The sequence below is a fragment of the Oryctolagus cuniculus genome, chromosome 13 (assembly GCF_964237555.1).
Source record: "Oryctolagus cuniculus chromosome 13, mOryCun1.1, whole genome shotgun sequence".
Classification (NCBI taxonomy): Eukaryota; Metazoa; Chordata; class Mammalia; order Lagomorpha; family Leporidae; genus Oryctolagus; species Oryctolagus cuniculus.
Window position 1 is genome coordinate 103419520 of NC_091444.1, and position 16648 is coordinate 103436167.

The following is a 16648-nucleotide window of genomic DNA, read 5'->3' on the forward strand; positions in this document are numbered from 1 at the left end:
GACAGCAGCAAGAATGAAGGGACAAGAGACGTGCGGTGGCCGGACCAGCAGCGGGGGACTGATGGCGAAAGACAGACGAGAAGGATGTGGGGTGAGAATCCAGGTGTCCTCCCTGTCCCCAGGTGGTACCTTCGAGAAACAGGGAAAGCGGAAGAAATCATTTGTGGAGAGAAGGGAGACTGTGTGGAGCTGCCTGGGGAGCAGTTAGCTACAAGGCTCTGGGGACACAGTGCAATCTGGAGCATGACCGGGGAGGGCTAGCTATGGAAATGGGACAGACAGGTCACACAGAGAGGAGGGGCCGCCAGAAGCCCAGGGGATGCCCAAAGGAAAGGGCCTAGGTGGAGGTGACAAACTCAAGACATGGCCCAAGGATTAGGAGCACAAGGAAAGTGGGAAGCCAAGCGAACCGAGTTCCAAGGAAGGGGAATGGTCAACAGTGTCCTACGTTTGCTTTTTTTTTTTTTTATTTGAAAGTCAGAGTTACACAGAGAAAGGAGAGGCAGACAAAAAATTACCTAAATGAAGGATCTCTGTGAGATCCCGGTGGAAAGAACGGGCCATCAAAGAAGGAGGTACCTTTCTCTGAAGTGAGGAGAGAACCTCCACTGTGATATGGCCTTGTCTAAATAAGGTCAGAGTCTGTGAACTCAAGAGGCTTCCACAGCCTTGGCAGCTCATGACAAGAGCCTCGGGTGATCAATGACATCATAAATAAGAGTATCAATTGTTCAATCAACAACAGGAGTCACTGTGCACTTGCTACCCATGTAGGACCTCTGTCCTTAATGTGCTGTATTATGAGAATTAACGGTAAAACTAGTCTTCAAGCAGTACTTTGTGTATCTGTGTGGGTACAAACTGTTGAAATCTTTACTTAATATATATTAAGTTGATCTTCAGTATATAAAGATAATTAAAAATGAATTTTGGTGAGGAGTGGAATGGGAGAGGGAGTAGGAGATGGGATGGTTTGCAGGTGGGAGGTGGTTATGGGGGGAAGAGCTGCTATAGTCCAGAAGTTGTACTTTTGAAATTTATATTTATTAAATAAAAGTCTTCTATTAAAACAAACAAACAAACAAACAAACAAAAAAAAAACGAGAGGCAGAGAAAGAGAGACAGAAGTCTTCCATCCGCTGGTTCACTCCCCAATTGGCCACAATGTCCGGAACTGCACCGATCTAAAGCCAGGAGCCAGGAGCTTTCTCCTGGTTTCCCACACGGGTGCAGGGGCCCAAGGACTTGGGCCATCTTTTACTGCTTTCCCAGGCCATAGCAGAGAGCTGGATTGGAAGAAGCAGTTGGGTCTCGAACCGATGCCCATATGGGATGCCGGTGTCGCAGGTGGCAGCTTTACCGGCTAAGCCACAGCGCCGGCCCCCCTGTTCTTTGTTTTTAATGTTTATTTCTTTCAACTTGTAAGGCTGAGAGCAAGAAGAAGAGAAAGATCTCCCTCCTGCTGGCTCACTCTCCCAAAAGCCTGCCAATGGCCAGGGCTGGGCTAGGCTGAAGCCAGGAACCAGGACTCCATCCCAGTCTCCTACATGGGCGGCAGGAAATCAAGCACTTGAGCCATCACCTGCTGCCTCTCAGGCACATTAGCAGGAACCTGGATCAGAAGCATCAGCCGGTAGGACTTGAATGAGGCATCTGATACAGGATGTGGGCATCCCAAGCAGCAACTTAACCTGCTGTGTCACACACCCAGCTGAGAAGGTCTAGGAAGACAAAAAACAAAAGGCATCATGGGATTTGCTGAATGGAAGCTACTGGTGACCCAGACAGAAGCAGTGCCGGCAGTAAAGATGGGACGAGGCTGCAGTGGCGTCCATGTGAAGGGCAAGGGCATGACAGATGGTAGTGAACACTGTAATGGAAGGGAGGGGAGGAGGGAGACACAGGGTGAGGAGATGGTTCTTTTAAAAACCAAGATGGAGGGGCTGGTGCTGTGGTGTAGTGAGAAAAGCCACAGCCCATGAACCATCATCCCACATGGGTACCGGTTCAAGTCCTGGCTGCTCCACTTCCCATCCAGCTCCCTGCTAATGGCTGGGAAAGCAGCAGAGGATGCCCCAAGTCCTTGAGCCCCTGCACCTATGTGGGAGGCCCAAAGGAAGCTCCTGGATCCTGACTTTGGACCCACCCAGCTCCAGCAATTGTGGCCATGTGGGGAATGAGCCAGCAGATGGAGGATCTGTCTCTCCCTCTCTTTAGCTCTTTCAAGTAAATAAATAAATCTTTAAAAAACAAAATGAGTGAAAGCCTGTAGATGAAGGAAACAGGGCAGCAGTTCCCATGCAACTGAGAATGAAGCAAAGATGGGAGAGGCTGAGGAGTGACTCCTGAGCAGGAAGGGGCGTCCACGGAGGTGGGAGGAAAGGCAGCAAGCAGGCGGGGCAGGGGCACAGAAGCAAGGCCGAGGGGGCTCCTCCCCCTGCTCTCTGCTGCGTCCGTTACAGAGCACGTGGTGCTGCCAGAGACTGAGAGCCAGCTGCAGGGGCCCCAGGGAGAAAGTGGAGAACTCAGAGAGGGGCAGGAAGCTGACGAGGGGCCTGTGGACAGCTCCAGAACCACATGAGGTGCCCAGCCACTGCAGGTTTTCAGGGAACACAGTTGAATGAAGAAAGCCCTATCTGGGGCAGGCTAACAATGACCTCCAGAATGACATCAGGAAGACTGAGGGGCGGTGGATGTGAAAAGGGAAGGTTAGCTAGCGTAGGGGCCGGCACTGTGGCACAGCCAACTAAGCCTCCACCTGTGGTGCTGGCATCCCATATGGGTGCCAGCCGGAGACCCTGCTGCTCTTCTTCCAACCCAGCTCCCTGTGAATGCACCTGGGAGAGCAGCAGGGGATGGCCCAAGTGCTTGGGTCTTTGCATCCACATGGGAGACCTGAAGGAGCCTCCTGGCTCCTGGCTTCGGACTAGCCCAGCTCAGGCCATGGTGGGCATTTGGGGAGTGAGTTAGCATATGGAGGATCTCTCTCTAGCTCTTTCTGTAACTCTGCCTTTCAAGTAGATAAGTAAATCTTAAAAAAAATACTCCAGACTCCTAGCTTCGGCCTGGCCCTTTGCTTTTCACATAAAAAATAAATCTTAAAAAAAAAAAAAAAAAAAACCTTGATGATTCCAACTCATCAAGTTTGCAATGGCATCATCTCCATCTGAAAAACCTGTATTATTTTATAATGATGAAACTTATACTAAGTTTTAGTAAACTGAAACATTAGGATCAAAAACACCAACCTTTCTGATGTCCTCATACAGGCCTTTCAAGTCTCTCCACCCAAGTTTAAAAGGATCAGAGAATTTCTCACCACTCCGCGTTTTACTGCAGCAGCACACAGCCGGTGTCGTGTGCTGAAACCTGGGATGAGCAAAAATGCACATGACTTCATGTGTAAGTCCATATCATGTCCACATACATGTCACACGTATATCAGAGCACTTCAAAAGTTCATGGTTGAGGCCAGCATTGTGGTATGTGGGTAAAGCCACTGCTGTCTGTAACACCAGCATCCAATATGAACTCTGGTTTGTGTTCCAGCTGCCCCACTTCCGTTCCAGATCCCTGCTAATGCTCCTGGGAAATGCAGCAAAAAGATGGCCCAAGTGCTTAGGCCCTGCACCCATGAGGGAGACCTGGATGAAACTCCTGGCTCCTGGCTTTGGCCTGGTCCAGCCCTGGCTGTTGTAGCCATCTGGAGAGTGAATCAGCAGATGGAAGATCTGTATATCTGTCTCTCTCTGTGTAACTATTTCAAATAAATAAATAAATCTTTAAAATGGAATTAAAAGGCAAGTTTATTTGGGTGCCAATTTTTTATAAGGGGTCTTCAAAAAGTTCAGAGGAAATGATGTGTATTATGGAAAAAACTTCAAGTGAATTTAAACAAATTGTGGTCCCAAAATAAACTTATCTTTTAATTCCATTTTTCCATGAGCTTTTTGAAGTGCCTAGGTATGCAGTAGAGGCAGATGATACAAAATTAAGCCCAAACACCTGTTGGAAATTAAGCATGGCTCTGAGAAGGTCATTACATTTTTAAAAAAGATTATTTATTTGAAAGAGCTGGAGGGAGGGAGGGATAGAGGAAGGGAGAATGAGAGGGAGAGCGACAGAGAGGGAGAGAGAGGAGAGAGAGAGAGAGAGAGGAGAGATATCTTCCATCTACTGGTTTATTCCCCAAATGGCTGCAACAAGCCAGGGCTGGGCCAGGTCAAAGCCAGGAGCTTCATAGAGACCTCCCTCGTGGGTGGCAGGGGCCCAAACACTTGGAACACCTTCCGCTGCTTTCCCCAGGCCATCAGCAGGGAGCTGGGTCAGAAGTGGAGCAGCTGGGGCACAGACTGACACCCACATCAGATGCTGGCGTCAAAGACCGTGGCTTTACCTGCTCCACCACAAAGTTAGCCCCAGGCCATTACAATTCAGAGAAACATTTGGCGGGACTCTATTCTTGCTAAGTGATATATCATTGATCATTTTTGTAAGCAAGATCCTGAAAACTGACAAAATCAAACAAAGACTGAACTCTGTTCATTGTGTTCTGGGTTGAGATCTCATTTTATTATATTCCTGTTTTTTCTAAATGGTAGAGATCACATAGAATGGACACTGTGGCACTTAAACAATAATAAACTTGTTGTCCTAACCCTCAACAATTTAGAATACAAATTTACCGGTGCCGCGGCTCAATAGGCTAATCCTCCGCCTGCGGCGCTGGCACACCAGGTTCTAGTCCCAGTCTGGGCACCGGATTCTGTCCTGGTTGCCCCTCTTGCAGGCCAGCTCTCTGCTGTGGCCCAGGAGTGCAGTGGAGGATGGCCCAAGTGCTTGGGTCTTGCACCCACATGGGAGACCAGGAGAAGCACCTGGCTCCTGCCTTCGGATCAGCGTGGTGCGCCGGCCACAGCGGCCATTGAAGGGTGAACCAATTGCAAAAGGAAGACCTTTCTCTCTGTCTCTCTCTCACTGTCCACTCTGCCTGTCAAAAAAAAAAAATTAAGAAAAAAAAGAAATTTACTGGAAATATGATTAACAATGTAGGCAGTTCCAATATAGATTATATACTTACCGTGATATACCACACACATGTGGAAAAGCAGATGTGAGACTCTTCACAAGATTAAAACAGAGCATCTATAAAATAAAAGTACCAAGAAATTTATTAGACTATTCCTGAAAAACTTGTTTAGAACCCCACTTAAAAAATGTATTTATTTATCTGAAAGGCAGAGTTCAGTAGAGAGGGAGCGACAGAAGGGGAGCTATCTGCTGCTTTACTCTCCAGACGGATGAGGCTGGGAGCCTGGGACTCCACTTGGGCCTCCCACGTGGGAGGTTGCGGTTTTCTCAGGAGCATTAGCAGGGGGTTGCATTGGGAGTGCAGCAGCCAGGACTGAACTGGTGCCCACATGGGATGCCGCTTTACCACAGTGCTGGCCCATAAGAACTCCACAATCTATAATACATTTAATCTTTATATTTTAATCACCCACTTACAAGCAGACTGCAAACTTTAGAAAAAGGATAATTTATTCAAAAGCAATACTTGTCGTTACACAAAATATACAGAAAAGCAGAAAATAAAAAGCACCTACGGCCGTCACGGCGGCTCACTAGGCTAATCCTCTGCCTGTGGCGCCGGCACACAGGGTTCTAGACCGGTCGGGCCCGGATTCTGTCCCGTTCACTCCTCTTGCAGGCCAGCTCTCTGCTGTGGCCCAGGAGTGCAGTGGAGGATGGCCCAAGTGCTTGGGCTCTGTCCCGCATGGGAGACCAGGAGGAAACACCTGGCTCCTGGCTTTGGATTGGTGCAGTGCACTGGCCATGGTGGCTATTTGGGGGGTGAACCAATGGAAGGAAGATCTTTCTCTCTGTGTCTCTCACTGTCTGACTCTGCTTCTAAAAAAAAAAAAAAAAAAAAAAAAAAAAGCACCATAATCTATCCCCTTCCCCCAAAGAAAGCCAAAGTTCTCATATTCATATCTGTTTCTTTTTTAATTTTTTTTTTTTTTTGACAGGCAGAGTGGACAGTGAGAGAGAGAGAGAGAGAAAGGTCTTCCTTTTGCCATTGGTTCACCCTCCAATGGCCGCCGTGGCCGGCGCGCTGCGGCCGGCGCACTGCGCTGATCCGATGGCAGGAGCCAGGTACTTATCCTGGTCTCCCATGGGGTGCAGGACCCAAGCACTTGGGCCATCCTCCACTGCACTCCCTGGCCACAGCAGAGAGCTGGCCTGGAAGAGGGGCAACCGGGACAGAATCCGGCGCCCCGACCCGGACTAGAACGCGGTGTGCCAGCGGCGCCGCAAGGCGGAGGATTAGCCTAGTGAGCCATGGTGCCGGCCCATATCTATGTTTTGGCCCATATCTATGTTTTAAAGATTTATTTGAAAGGTGATTTACAGACAGAGGGAGACAGCGAGAACTGGTTCACTCCCTGAATGGCCGCAACGGCTAGAGCCAGGCCAGGACGAAGTCAGGAGCCAGGAGCTTCATCTGGTCTCCCACCTGGGAGCAGGGTCCCAGACACTTGGGTCGTCTTCTGTTGTTTCCCCTTGCCTTAGCAGGGAGCTGGATTGGAAATGGAGCAGCCATTGGAAGTGGAAGATGGCCTAACTGTCTGGGCCCCTGCCACCCATTTGGGAGACCCAGTTGAAGTTCCTGGCTCCTGGCTTCAGTCTGGTCCAGCCCTGGCCATTGCAGCCATTTGGGGAGTGAACGAGCAAGCAGACAGAAGATCTCTTTCTCCCTCTAACTCTGCCTTCCAAATAGATAAATCTTAAAAAATAAAACATCTCCCTCCCATTTAACTAAGATTGGTCAGAGAATAGTAAAGATTAGTTGCTGGTTCGACTCTTGGCTACTCTGCTTCCAATCTAGCTCCTCGCTAATGCATCTGAGAGGCGGCAGATGATGGCAGAAGTCTTGAGTTCCCAGGGGAGACCTGGATGTAATTCCTGGCTCCTGCTCCTGCCTGGTTAGTGCCTACAGTTGTAGCCATTAGGGGAGTGAAGCAGCAGATAGAAGAGGGATCTGTTTCTCTGTCCTTGTCTCCCTCTGCCACTCAGCCTTAACACAACAACCTCAACAGCACATTTCAGTATTATTAATCAGATTCAAGAGCAACAGCAGACAACTCCTACAAAACTCAGAGGTGGTGACAAATATGAATATTAGGCCAGGAATTGTGACAGGCACGGGGGACTGAAAGATAGACGGCCAGCTCTGAAGAAATCAGGGCTATAGAAACTTTTTAAAAACATTTATTTATTTATTTATTTATTTGAAGGTCAGAGTCACACAGAGAGAGGTTCACTCCCCAGTTGCCCATAATGGCTGGAGCTGCACCAATCCGAAGTCAGGAGCTTCTTGCGAGTCTCCTGTGCGGATGCAGGGTCCGTGGTCTTGAGCCATCTTCTACTGCTTTCCCAGGCCATTGCAGAGCTGGGTCTGAAGAGGAGCAGCTGGGACTCGAATTGGCACCCATGTAGGATGGCGGCACTGCAGGCAGCGGCTTTACCTGCTATGCCATGGCGCCGGCCCCTATAGGCATTTTTAAAAGTAGTAAACTCGGCCGGCACCGCGGCTCACTAGGCTAATCCTCCGCCTTGCGGCGCCGGCACACCGGGTTCTAGTCCCGGTCGGGGTGCTGGATTCTGTCCCGGTTGCCCCTCTTCCAGGCCAGCCCTCTGCTGTGGCCAGGGAGTGCAGTGGAGGATGGCCCAGGTGCTTGGGCCCTGCACCCCATGGGAGACCAGGAAAAGCACCTGGCTCCTGGCTCCTGCCATCGGATCAGCGCGGTGCGCCGGCCGCAGTGCGCCAGCCGCGGCGGCCATTGGAGGGTGAACCAACGGCAAAGGAAGACCTTTCTCTCTGTCTCTCTCTCTCACTGTCCACTCTGCCTGTCAAAAAAAAAAAAAAAAAAAAAAAAGTAGTAAACTCACTAATCTAATGAGGTAGGGTCATTTGAAGAAAATATTTTGATAAAAAAATTTAGCACAATGAAAAGAAAAACTAATCTAATTATTAGTAATAGTCTTTCAACATGCTTTGACACCACTATCCATTTTATCCTTACAACTTCCTGTTTTTTAAAGCTGGGGAACTCAAAGTCCAGAAAAGTCAAGCCTGAAAAACCGGATATGTAAATGTTTATGATCTATCATAAGGAAACTATATGCATGATGTGATCTCACTGAAAATGTAGACCTATGTACATAAAACACACAAAGAGAGAGCAGGGTTTGGAAGAACAGAAACTAGGGTGTTAAAATTAGCTAATCTGGAATCAAGAGTGTGGCATCAGAAGGAGATGAAATCTTGAACTTACAAGTTGAAGCAGAGGGACTGAAGTTTTGTAGCTTTTTGTTTGAAGTGACCCATAATTCTTATATTTACTCTAAAACATTGGATAAACTAAAAATTTGTGAGAAAATAGCTATTAATGTAATACCACCAACACATTTGTGCCTACATACTTTTTTAAAATTGATTTGTAACTTCTTTTTTTTTCTTTTCTTCATTTTTTTTACTTGACAGATAGAGTTTAGACAGTGAGAGAGAGAGAGACAGAGAGAAAAGTCTTTCTTCCGTTGGTTCACTCCCCAAATGGCTGCCATGGCTGGCACTGCACTGATCCGAAGCCAGGAGCCAGGTGCTTCCTCCTGATCTCCCATGCCGGTGCAGGGCCCAAGGACTTGGGCCATCCTCCACTGCCCTCCCGGGCCACAGCAGAGAGCTGGACTGGAAGAGGAGCAACTGGGACTAGAACCGGCACCCATATGGGATGCTGCCACCGCAGCGGAGGATTAGCCAAGGAAGCCACGGCACCAGCCCTGATTTGTAACTTCTTAGTATCTTTTAAGGTCATAGACACATAGTTAAAATAGGCAAGTGTAACCCTTTACCATTCTCCAAGTCATAATTATAACTTTAGTTGTATTGGATGTGAACCATTGGAAATAAGACACGGACCAGTACATTTCCAAACTATAATATGGAAGAGTCAAAGAGTGTTTTTGTTTGCTGGATAAACTGGATTAAAATCCTGTATGCCACATTTAAAAAAAAAAAAAAAAAAGAGTGTGGCAGTCTTGTTTCACCCCTCCCTGTCCCATCCATTTTCTGATTTCTCTCTAATGAGCCAGAATAGCTTTAGACATGTTAAAACAATAAATGTTGACTTTTAGCATTACGTGGTCATTAAATCAGCAGGAACATTTATGACATCCAGGCAACGACAATATCCCAGGGAAACAAGTGATAATCCTGCCCTTTGATTCTTACCATCAAAAGACAACCTATTTCTTTCAGACTTTGTTGGTAATTAATTCATACAGATTCAATATTTTCTTATACTACTTATAAAAAAGAACATCTTAATGGAAGAGCAATAATTATTCAGTTTGAGATCTTATGCTACTCCTCTAACCGGGGGTGAAAGGTTAAATCACACAGCTAATCCATACAAGGTGTTCTTTTTCATTAGACAGTAATAGCAGCTGTTAAAAGCAAGTTAGTTAGAGGATAGATGTGGTTCAAATCTCAGCACTTCCTGGTTGTGTTGTGACATCTTTGTGATAATATCTCCTCCTGAGAGTAACAGTACATGTAAAGCTGTGGCTCAGAGCCCAGACACAGTACACAATTAATACAGTTATCTTTTAAATCAAGCTTCGCTGTGCTCTGACAGCACCTTAGGGCCATGACTTTTGCAAGTGAGGTTGGATAGTCAGGTCTTCAAAGGAAGTTGTGAAATCAGAGTTGCGGCATTAGCTAGCAGTATCAACAAACACCTTTCCTTTCCAGCTTCGTTCCCTATCTTTCTGTTATCCACCCAATCTTGCATCTCAAGGCTGTACCTTTTAAAATAAGAGAAAATGCCAGGTAAGAATCGAAGACATATTGACAAGTGGTTTGGAATGATCAAATGCGCACTGATGTTTATCCTGTTAGAAGATCTGTTTAACAGATCCCATGAATGGAGAAGTCCACAGCACATACCACGGGACTTCAAAAACCTCCTGAGGGCTGGCGCTGTGACTTAGTGGGCTGAGCCTCCGCCTGCGGAGCTGGCATTCCATGTGGGTGCTGGTTCCTGTCCTGGCTGCTCCTCTTCTGATCCAGCTCTCTGCTTATGGCCTGAGAAAGCTGCAGAAGATGGCCCAAGTGCTTGAACCCCTGCACCCTCATTGGAAAGCAGAAGAAACTCCTGGTTCCTGGCTTCAGATCAGCCCAGCTCCAGCCACTATGGCCATTTGGAGAGTGAACCAGCGGATGGAAGACCTTCTCTGTGTCTCTTGCTCTGTATGTAATTCTACCTTTCAAATAAACAAACAAATAAATAAAATCTTTTAAAAAGTTCATGAAAAACATGTTTTATGGAAATCTATTCATGGGTTTCAAGATTTTTTGGCACCAAAATAAACTTATCGTTTAATTCTTTTTCCACAAACCGTTCAAGTTTTCTCTTACAGAAATCAGGAAGTAGAAGTGTGTTGGGCAGCCAATTGCGGCTGAACCATCATTGCTCTTTGTCCCCAAGGACTATTACACGCTGAGAGACTCGAAGGAACTCAAATGCACATGCCCGAAGCACACACGATGCCAGTGTATTACCGATGCAAAAAATCAGACACACGGGTCAGAAATACGCTGTGCTAGCAACCAGAGTCAAGGAGCCAGCAGACAGGGATGCCATGAAACAGGCAAGCATTCTCTCCAGGGGAACACGTTTCCCCGGTGAGGCTGCTGGGTGGGCACAAAGTCAACACAAGTAAAAGAAAATAAAGAAGTATCTAGTGCCATCAGACCGGGGACGCACCCATGTTTTCGAATGCCTGCCGCTGTGGAACTAGAAAAACCTGAAGTCTGGCCAGGACAATACTGAAGTGAACCCCCACAGAGCTCCCACATGGTCCCCCATCCGCACACTGCTCTTCCTGCATTACAGTCCAGCGTGTCCACTGGCTGAGCTGCCGTATGCATCCGCCTGGACTCAAAGCAGACATCTACAAACGCCAGCTATACATCCCATCCTGGTAAAGGATCTCTGACCACCCGGCTGCCCCTCTTCCAGGCCAGCTCTCTGCTGTGGCCAGGGAGTGCAGTGGAGGATGGCCCAAGTGCTTGGGCCCTGCACCCCATGGGAGACCAGGATAAGTACCTGGCTCCTGGCTTCGGATCAGCGCGGTGCGCCGGCCACGGCGGCCATTGGAGGGTGAACCAACGGCAAAGGAAGACCTTTCTCTCTGTCTCTCTCTCTCTCACTGTCCACTCTGTCAAAAAAAAAAAAAAAAAAAAAAAGGATCTCTGACGAGCACACAGATTTCAGAAGCCTACCAAACCTGATGGGAACTGCAGAGTCCAAAATTAAGACAAACTTTTTTTTTTTTTGACAGGCAGAGTGGACAGTGAGAGAGAGAGAAAGGTCTTCCTTTTGCCGTTGGTTCACCCTCCAATGGCCGCCGCGGCTGGCGCGCTGCGCTGATCCGACGGCAGGAGCCAGGTACTTATCCTGGTCTCCCATGGGGTGCAGGGCCCAAGCACCTGGGCCATCCTCCACTGCACTCCCTGGCCAAGCAGAGAGCTGGCCTGGAAGAGGGGCAACCGGGACAGAATCCGGCGCCCCGACCGGGACTAGAACCCGGTGTGCCGGCGCCGCTAGGTGGAGGATTAGCCTAGTGAGCCGCGGCGCCGGCCAAGACAAACTTTTAAACAGGAGGTCCTGCAGACAACTGCGGTGTGGCTGAGACGCTCCCGATTTGACAGGGGGTCCCTAGGTTTTGCTCAGTTCCCTGAACCCTGAAAATGCAGGGCTCAAAGGACCCCAGAAACACACCCACTGACTAACGTGCAGGGGCCAGCGGAAGAGATGAACCCTGGGCTCTAAGGCAGCAGCCGGAGCCCCGAGGCATCATGGACATGGCTGAGATTCTGACCTTTATTTCCAGAAGCCACAGGGCCACTGTGCAGATGACCCCAAGGTGTCTCTCGTTGCCCCACCCGCAGGCCCTTTCTTCTTCCAGTGCCCTTGCAGCACCCCAGCCCTGCCTCTTCCCCCAAGACCTTGCCCAGCTATCCCCAAGGCCAACTGCACCCCTTCTTATCTTGGGGAGCTCGGGTGCACCTTTCGCTCTGGAACTCCAGGGCAGACCCGGCCTCCCGCGCGGCCGGCTCCAACTCGAAAGGAAACCCCTGCCGATGGCGCCCAGGCTTCACCTGTCCACAGCCCGGGAGGGAATCTGACCACACCTGCGTTTCTCGCGGGACCCCGGCTTCTCATCGCGTCCTCCCCCACCCCCGGGACCCCGCTCTGCGCCCCTGTGCGGGGCGCCCCTCCTCGAAGGCACACGCGCGGCTCCGTGTCCCCTCCGCCACGAGCACCCCGCGCCCCGGCTGTCCCACTCAGGGCCACCCGCGCCCTCGCTCCCGGCGCACGTGCTCCCCGCGCCCATTCATTCCACGGCGCGGCTGTCATTGGCGCCGTGACCTCTGCGGCCACAGCGGGCGGGCGCCTCCCGGCCTCACCTGCGCGCGGCCGTCGGCGGTGGCGCGCGGTCCAGGCGGCCCCACGCTGGCGGGGGAGCTGGGCCCGGGGCTCCGCGCTGCTGGCCCCCGGGAGCAGCCGCGTAGCCACCGCCACCAGCGCGAGGCCATGGTCCGGCTCTGAAAGTCGCGGCGGGCCGGCAGCCCCGCCTCCGACCGGCGGCCCGCCTCCCTGGACCCGGAACCGGAAACCTGGCACCGGAAGCAGTTGGGCCGAAGGGCCCGCCTCCGCTCGCTCCTCCCGCGGTGGTGCAGCATAGGAGACGCCAGCTGTGGGCTGCTGGGAGCTGAGGCGGCCGCTGGGGACTGCGACCTGTGGGCTTGCTCCGTGCTGAGGCGGACGAGGGTCGTCCGCTGCTGTGTGCTGAGGCGGCCGCCGCCCGGGGAGACTCCAAGCGCCGCCTCGCACGGCGCGAGCCCTGGGTCTGGAGCCCTTCCCCGAACGCCCTCGCGGGTGGGCGGGAGCGATCGCTGCCCCAGTCCTAGCCCGGTGTACCTTTGAGGGGCCCCGAAACAGCCCTGTTGACGCTGCGTGGCGAGGCGGAAGAAGTATGGCCCCGAGGCTCGGCTTCCCGGGCCGCTGCCTCACTCGGAGGCCTCGGTTTCCGCGTCTGCTTCTCTGGGGCGTGACCTGCCACGCCGTCGTCCGCGGCCTTTTGCAATCGGTCCTGGAAGGAAGGGCCGGCCTTGTGCTGCTTTCCAGAAACGAGTCAAGCCACGACCCGGGCTATTGTGAAACGGGAGCGAAGTCAGCCCTGGCTCTCGACTTTTGGACTCTCTCCTCTGAGGACCTTCTAGGTAGAGTTTGACAGTCTTGCTCGCATCGGGATCTGGGAGTCCCGCTCCCGGTGTGGAATGCTTGTTCGTGTTGGATCCACTTGTGCCCTGCCTGGGGGTCCCGGAGGACGCACAGGAACGGCAGCCGAGCGTGGGGGTAGAGGGACCTTGCTTCCTTGGCTCTGTGGCCACATCCACTCTTTGCTCACGAAGTCGCAGAAATCCGTAACAGCACTCGCAGACACGCAGTGGGAGAGGGCCTAAGCATTTGTGATACAGAAGTAAAAGACACTTGGTCTTCAAAAATTTAATTTTTTTTTAAAGAAACATTTATTTGAAAGGCAGAGTTACAGAGAGGGAGATTCCACCTGCTGGTTCGCCCCCCCCCCCCCCCCATGGCCATAATTGCCAGGACTGGGCCAGGACACAGCTAGGAGCCTGGAACTCCATCCCAGTCTCCCACATGGGTGACTGAGGTCCAAGTCCCCTCCCCTTGCCCCCACGGGGCCCATGACCTGCTGCCTCTAGGTGCATTAGAAGGAAGCTGGTTGGGAAGTGGAGCAGCCACCAGAGAACCTGCCCCCATATGGGATGCCTGTGTAGCAGGCAGCGGCTTATCCCACTGTGCCATGATGCTGGCAACCAAAAAATTCTTGTAAGGAAATGCACAAATAGATAGCTGTCATTCTCTGATACAAATTTTTCTTTTTAACTATGCTACTTGCACATTTTCATATTTATTTTAAAAGTATGCTTTTTATTGATTGAAAGCATAATATAAAGACTATTAAAATAAGCCGATTTTATGATGTTTTTAACATCCTGAAGAATAGCATGTAAGAACAGATGCTTTACAAGTTAAGGTGGTTGATATACACTGTGGTTTATCTTGATACAGATTAGGTTTATATATTAAGAAACATGCAATACACCAAAGTAACCAAAGTAAAATGTAGCAATCAACACTGCTACTCTACTTGTGACAATGCTAATATATCATCATCTGCCCCTTTCAGATAAGAAAACAGGTACCAAGGAATGAAGCCACATTGGCAAATGTAGCACTACACAATTCCACCAGGCCATTTTAATTTTCATTGCAATTTCCAGATTGTTCCATCAAAGCAAAAACTTTTAAAAAATGTTATACGACAAGGCTGACTAGGGAAAGAGGATGAAATTCATTCAGGCTTCCAATATTGTACAGTGACCTCCCAACAGGACATGCAGAACTCAAAAGCAGTTCTTTTGACCCAGCTAGACCAAGCATGAACCTGAAAGGTAAAAACAGAGCTGTGCAAGTAACTGCTAAACAACAGACTAATCTTGTGCACAGTATCAGCAACTTCTTTTTTTTTAAATTACTCTAGTTATATGAATGAAACAAGTACTGATGGATACAAATGGAGTGAGTGTCATTGAGAGCATTTTCAATTTGTTTCAAAGTTGTCATTTCAATTTCAGAGGGTCAGTTACACAGTGAGAAGTCTTCTTACTATATTGATAATATTGTTGGAAACATTATGGTAGAACCAGATTTTATAGTCATGGAAAAATTATAATACTTTATATATTACCATCTCTTGGTTCACAGTACTGTGTAAAACATCTCATCCTGATATTACCACTTTAATGAATTACCAGGCTGTCTAACATCTCTTGAGAGAAGAGGTTCAAATAGTTGTGCTGAAAGATTAGCAGATTTGTGGATTTTATAGTCCTATGCAAAACTGAATTCCAAAGAATTCCTATCACTGAATTTCCTGAGATGTTAAGGAATAGGGTGTCAAATATGCTTTTATCATTTTCTCTGGAGCTTTTAGTATGTGACAGTTGCTTCAAGTGTCATAGGGTGAATATTGGATCCCCTTGAAGCCTTTATTAAAAAAAAAAAAAAAAGCTTTGATTTAATGAACACAAATTTCATAGGTACAGCTTTAGGAATATAGCGATTCTTCCCCCCTTACCTGCCCTCACCCCAACTCCTGTCCCACTCCTACTCCCTCTCCCATCCCATTCTTCATTCAGATTTGTTTTTAATTAACTTTATATACAGAAGACCAACTCTATACTAAATAAAGATTTCCACAGTTTGCACCCACACAGACACACAAAGTATAAAGTACTGTTTGAAAACAAGTTTTGCAGTTAATTCTCACAGTACAACACAATAAGGACTTACCCCCTTTCATGGGGTTAAGTGCACAGTGACTCCTAATGTTGATTTAACTACTGACACTCTTATTTATGACATCAGTGATGAAGCTTTTTCTGTGCACATGACCAGTGATCGCTGTATTGACTGGTCAACTACCTTGCCAAAATGTACAAGCATCACTGCAAAAATCATAATTGGGAAAGAAACATACTATCTGCCCACGCTGTACTTAAGTGCTACATCAGAGTGCACTGATGTATGACTTAGTTCCAGAGAGAGACTGTCCTACAAGAGATGAACAAGGGTAATTAGATGTTTCACTCCTAATGCTATTGTCAGGTTTTCTGTTGTAGATGCTGAAGTCATCTGGTTTTTAATGGACTCTCCATTTGCTTTCCCGTGAGGCTGCCTGATTCACTACCTCCTTAAAGGAGAAGTGTAATGGGTTAACTCTGGCCTACATTTGCCAGGTTTTATGACTCAAAGAAGGAAGGTAGAAGATTACTCTTATTGCTGTTAAAACCACATTTAGCTCACCTGGGCATAGATGGAATAAATTGGAATTAGTCCCAGCAGTTCAGCAAATTGTCCTTATGCCAGCTTTCTCCACTAAATAGGAATATAATTTTTATTGTATAGAAAACTCCTTGGCCGGCGCCGCGGCTCACTAGGCTAATCCTCCGCCTAGCGGCGCCGGCACACCGGGTTCTAGTCCCGGTCGGGGCGCCGGATTCTGTCCCGGTTGCCCCTCTTCCAGGCCAGCCCTCTGCTGTGGCTAGGGAGTGCAGTGGAGGATGGCCCAGGTGCTTGGGCCCTGCACCCCATGGGAGACCAGGAAAAGCACCTGGCTCCTGGCTCCTGCCATCGGATCAGCGCGGTGCGCCGGCCGCAGCGCGCCAGCCGCGGCGGCCATTGGAGGGTGAACCAACGGCAAAGGAAGACCTTTCTCTCTGTCTCTCTCTCTCACTGTCCACTCTGCCTGTCAAAAATAAAAAAAAAAATAGAAAACTCCTTTATAACTGAGTTGCATCTGTGCTTTTTATTCAGTTCCATCGAGATCTATATCTATTTTTAGGATAACTTTTAATTATAAATTTTAATATAATTTTTAATTTTAATATAAGCAAACTCTCCCATTTCTCTGCAAAAAAAATCTT

At 48.9% G+C, this 16648-nt stretch overlaps 2 protein-coding genes across 9 annotated transcripts in view; one reads left to right on the top strand and one right to left on the bottom strand.

Annotated features, from left to right (window-relative positions):
* Window positions 1-13183, bottom strand: part of PDSS1 (decaprenyl diphosphate synthase subunit 1) — a 42476-nt gene extending 29293 nt beyond the window's left edge. The window contains exons 1-3 of one of the 6 annotated variants that reach the window (XR_007909773.2): window positions 12539-12728; window positions 5081-5145; window positions 3249-3369 (exon numbers count right to left, since the gene is read on the bottom strand). Coding sequence is in view for 3 of the 6 variants with exons in the window: in XM_051820990.2 (XP_051676950.1) it covers window positions 3249-3369; window positions 5081-5145; window positions 12539-12667 (315 nt within the window). In the remaining 3 variants the exon portion in view is untranslated. Of the gene's footprint in view, window positions 1-3248; window positions 3370-5080; window positions 5146-12538; window positions 12729-13052 lie in introns of those variants that run through there. The other 5 variants (XM_051820991.2, XM_070056117.1, XM_051820990.2 and 2 more) reach the window with 5 other exon arrangements.
* Window positions 13108-16648, top strand: part of LOC103350866 (protein adenylyltransferase SelO) — a 48187-nt gene continuing 44646 nt past the window's right edge. For all 3 annotated transcript variants that reach the window (XR_011381738.1, XM_051820972.2, XM_051820971.2), the window contains exon 1: window positions 13108-13354. Coding sequence is in view for 2 of the 3 variants with exons in the window: in XM_051820972.2 (XP_051676932.2) it covers window positions 13108-13354 (247 nt within the window). In the remaining variant the exon portion in view is untranslated. The remainder of the gene's footprint in view (window positions 13355-16648) is intronic.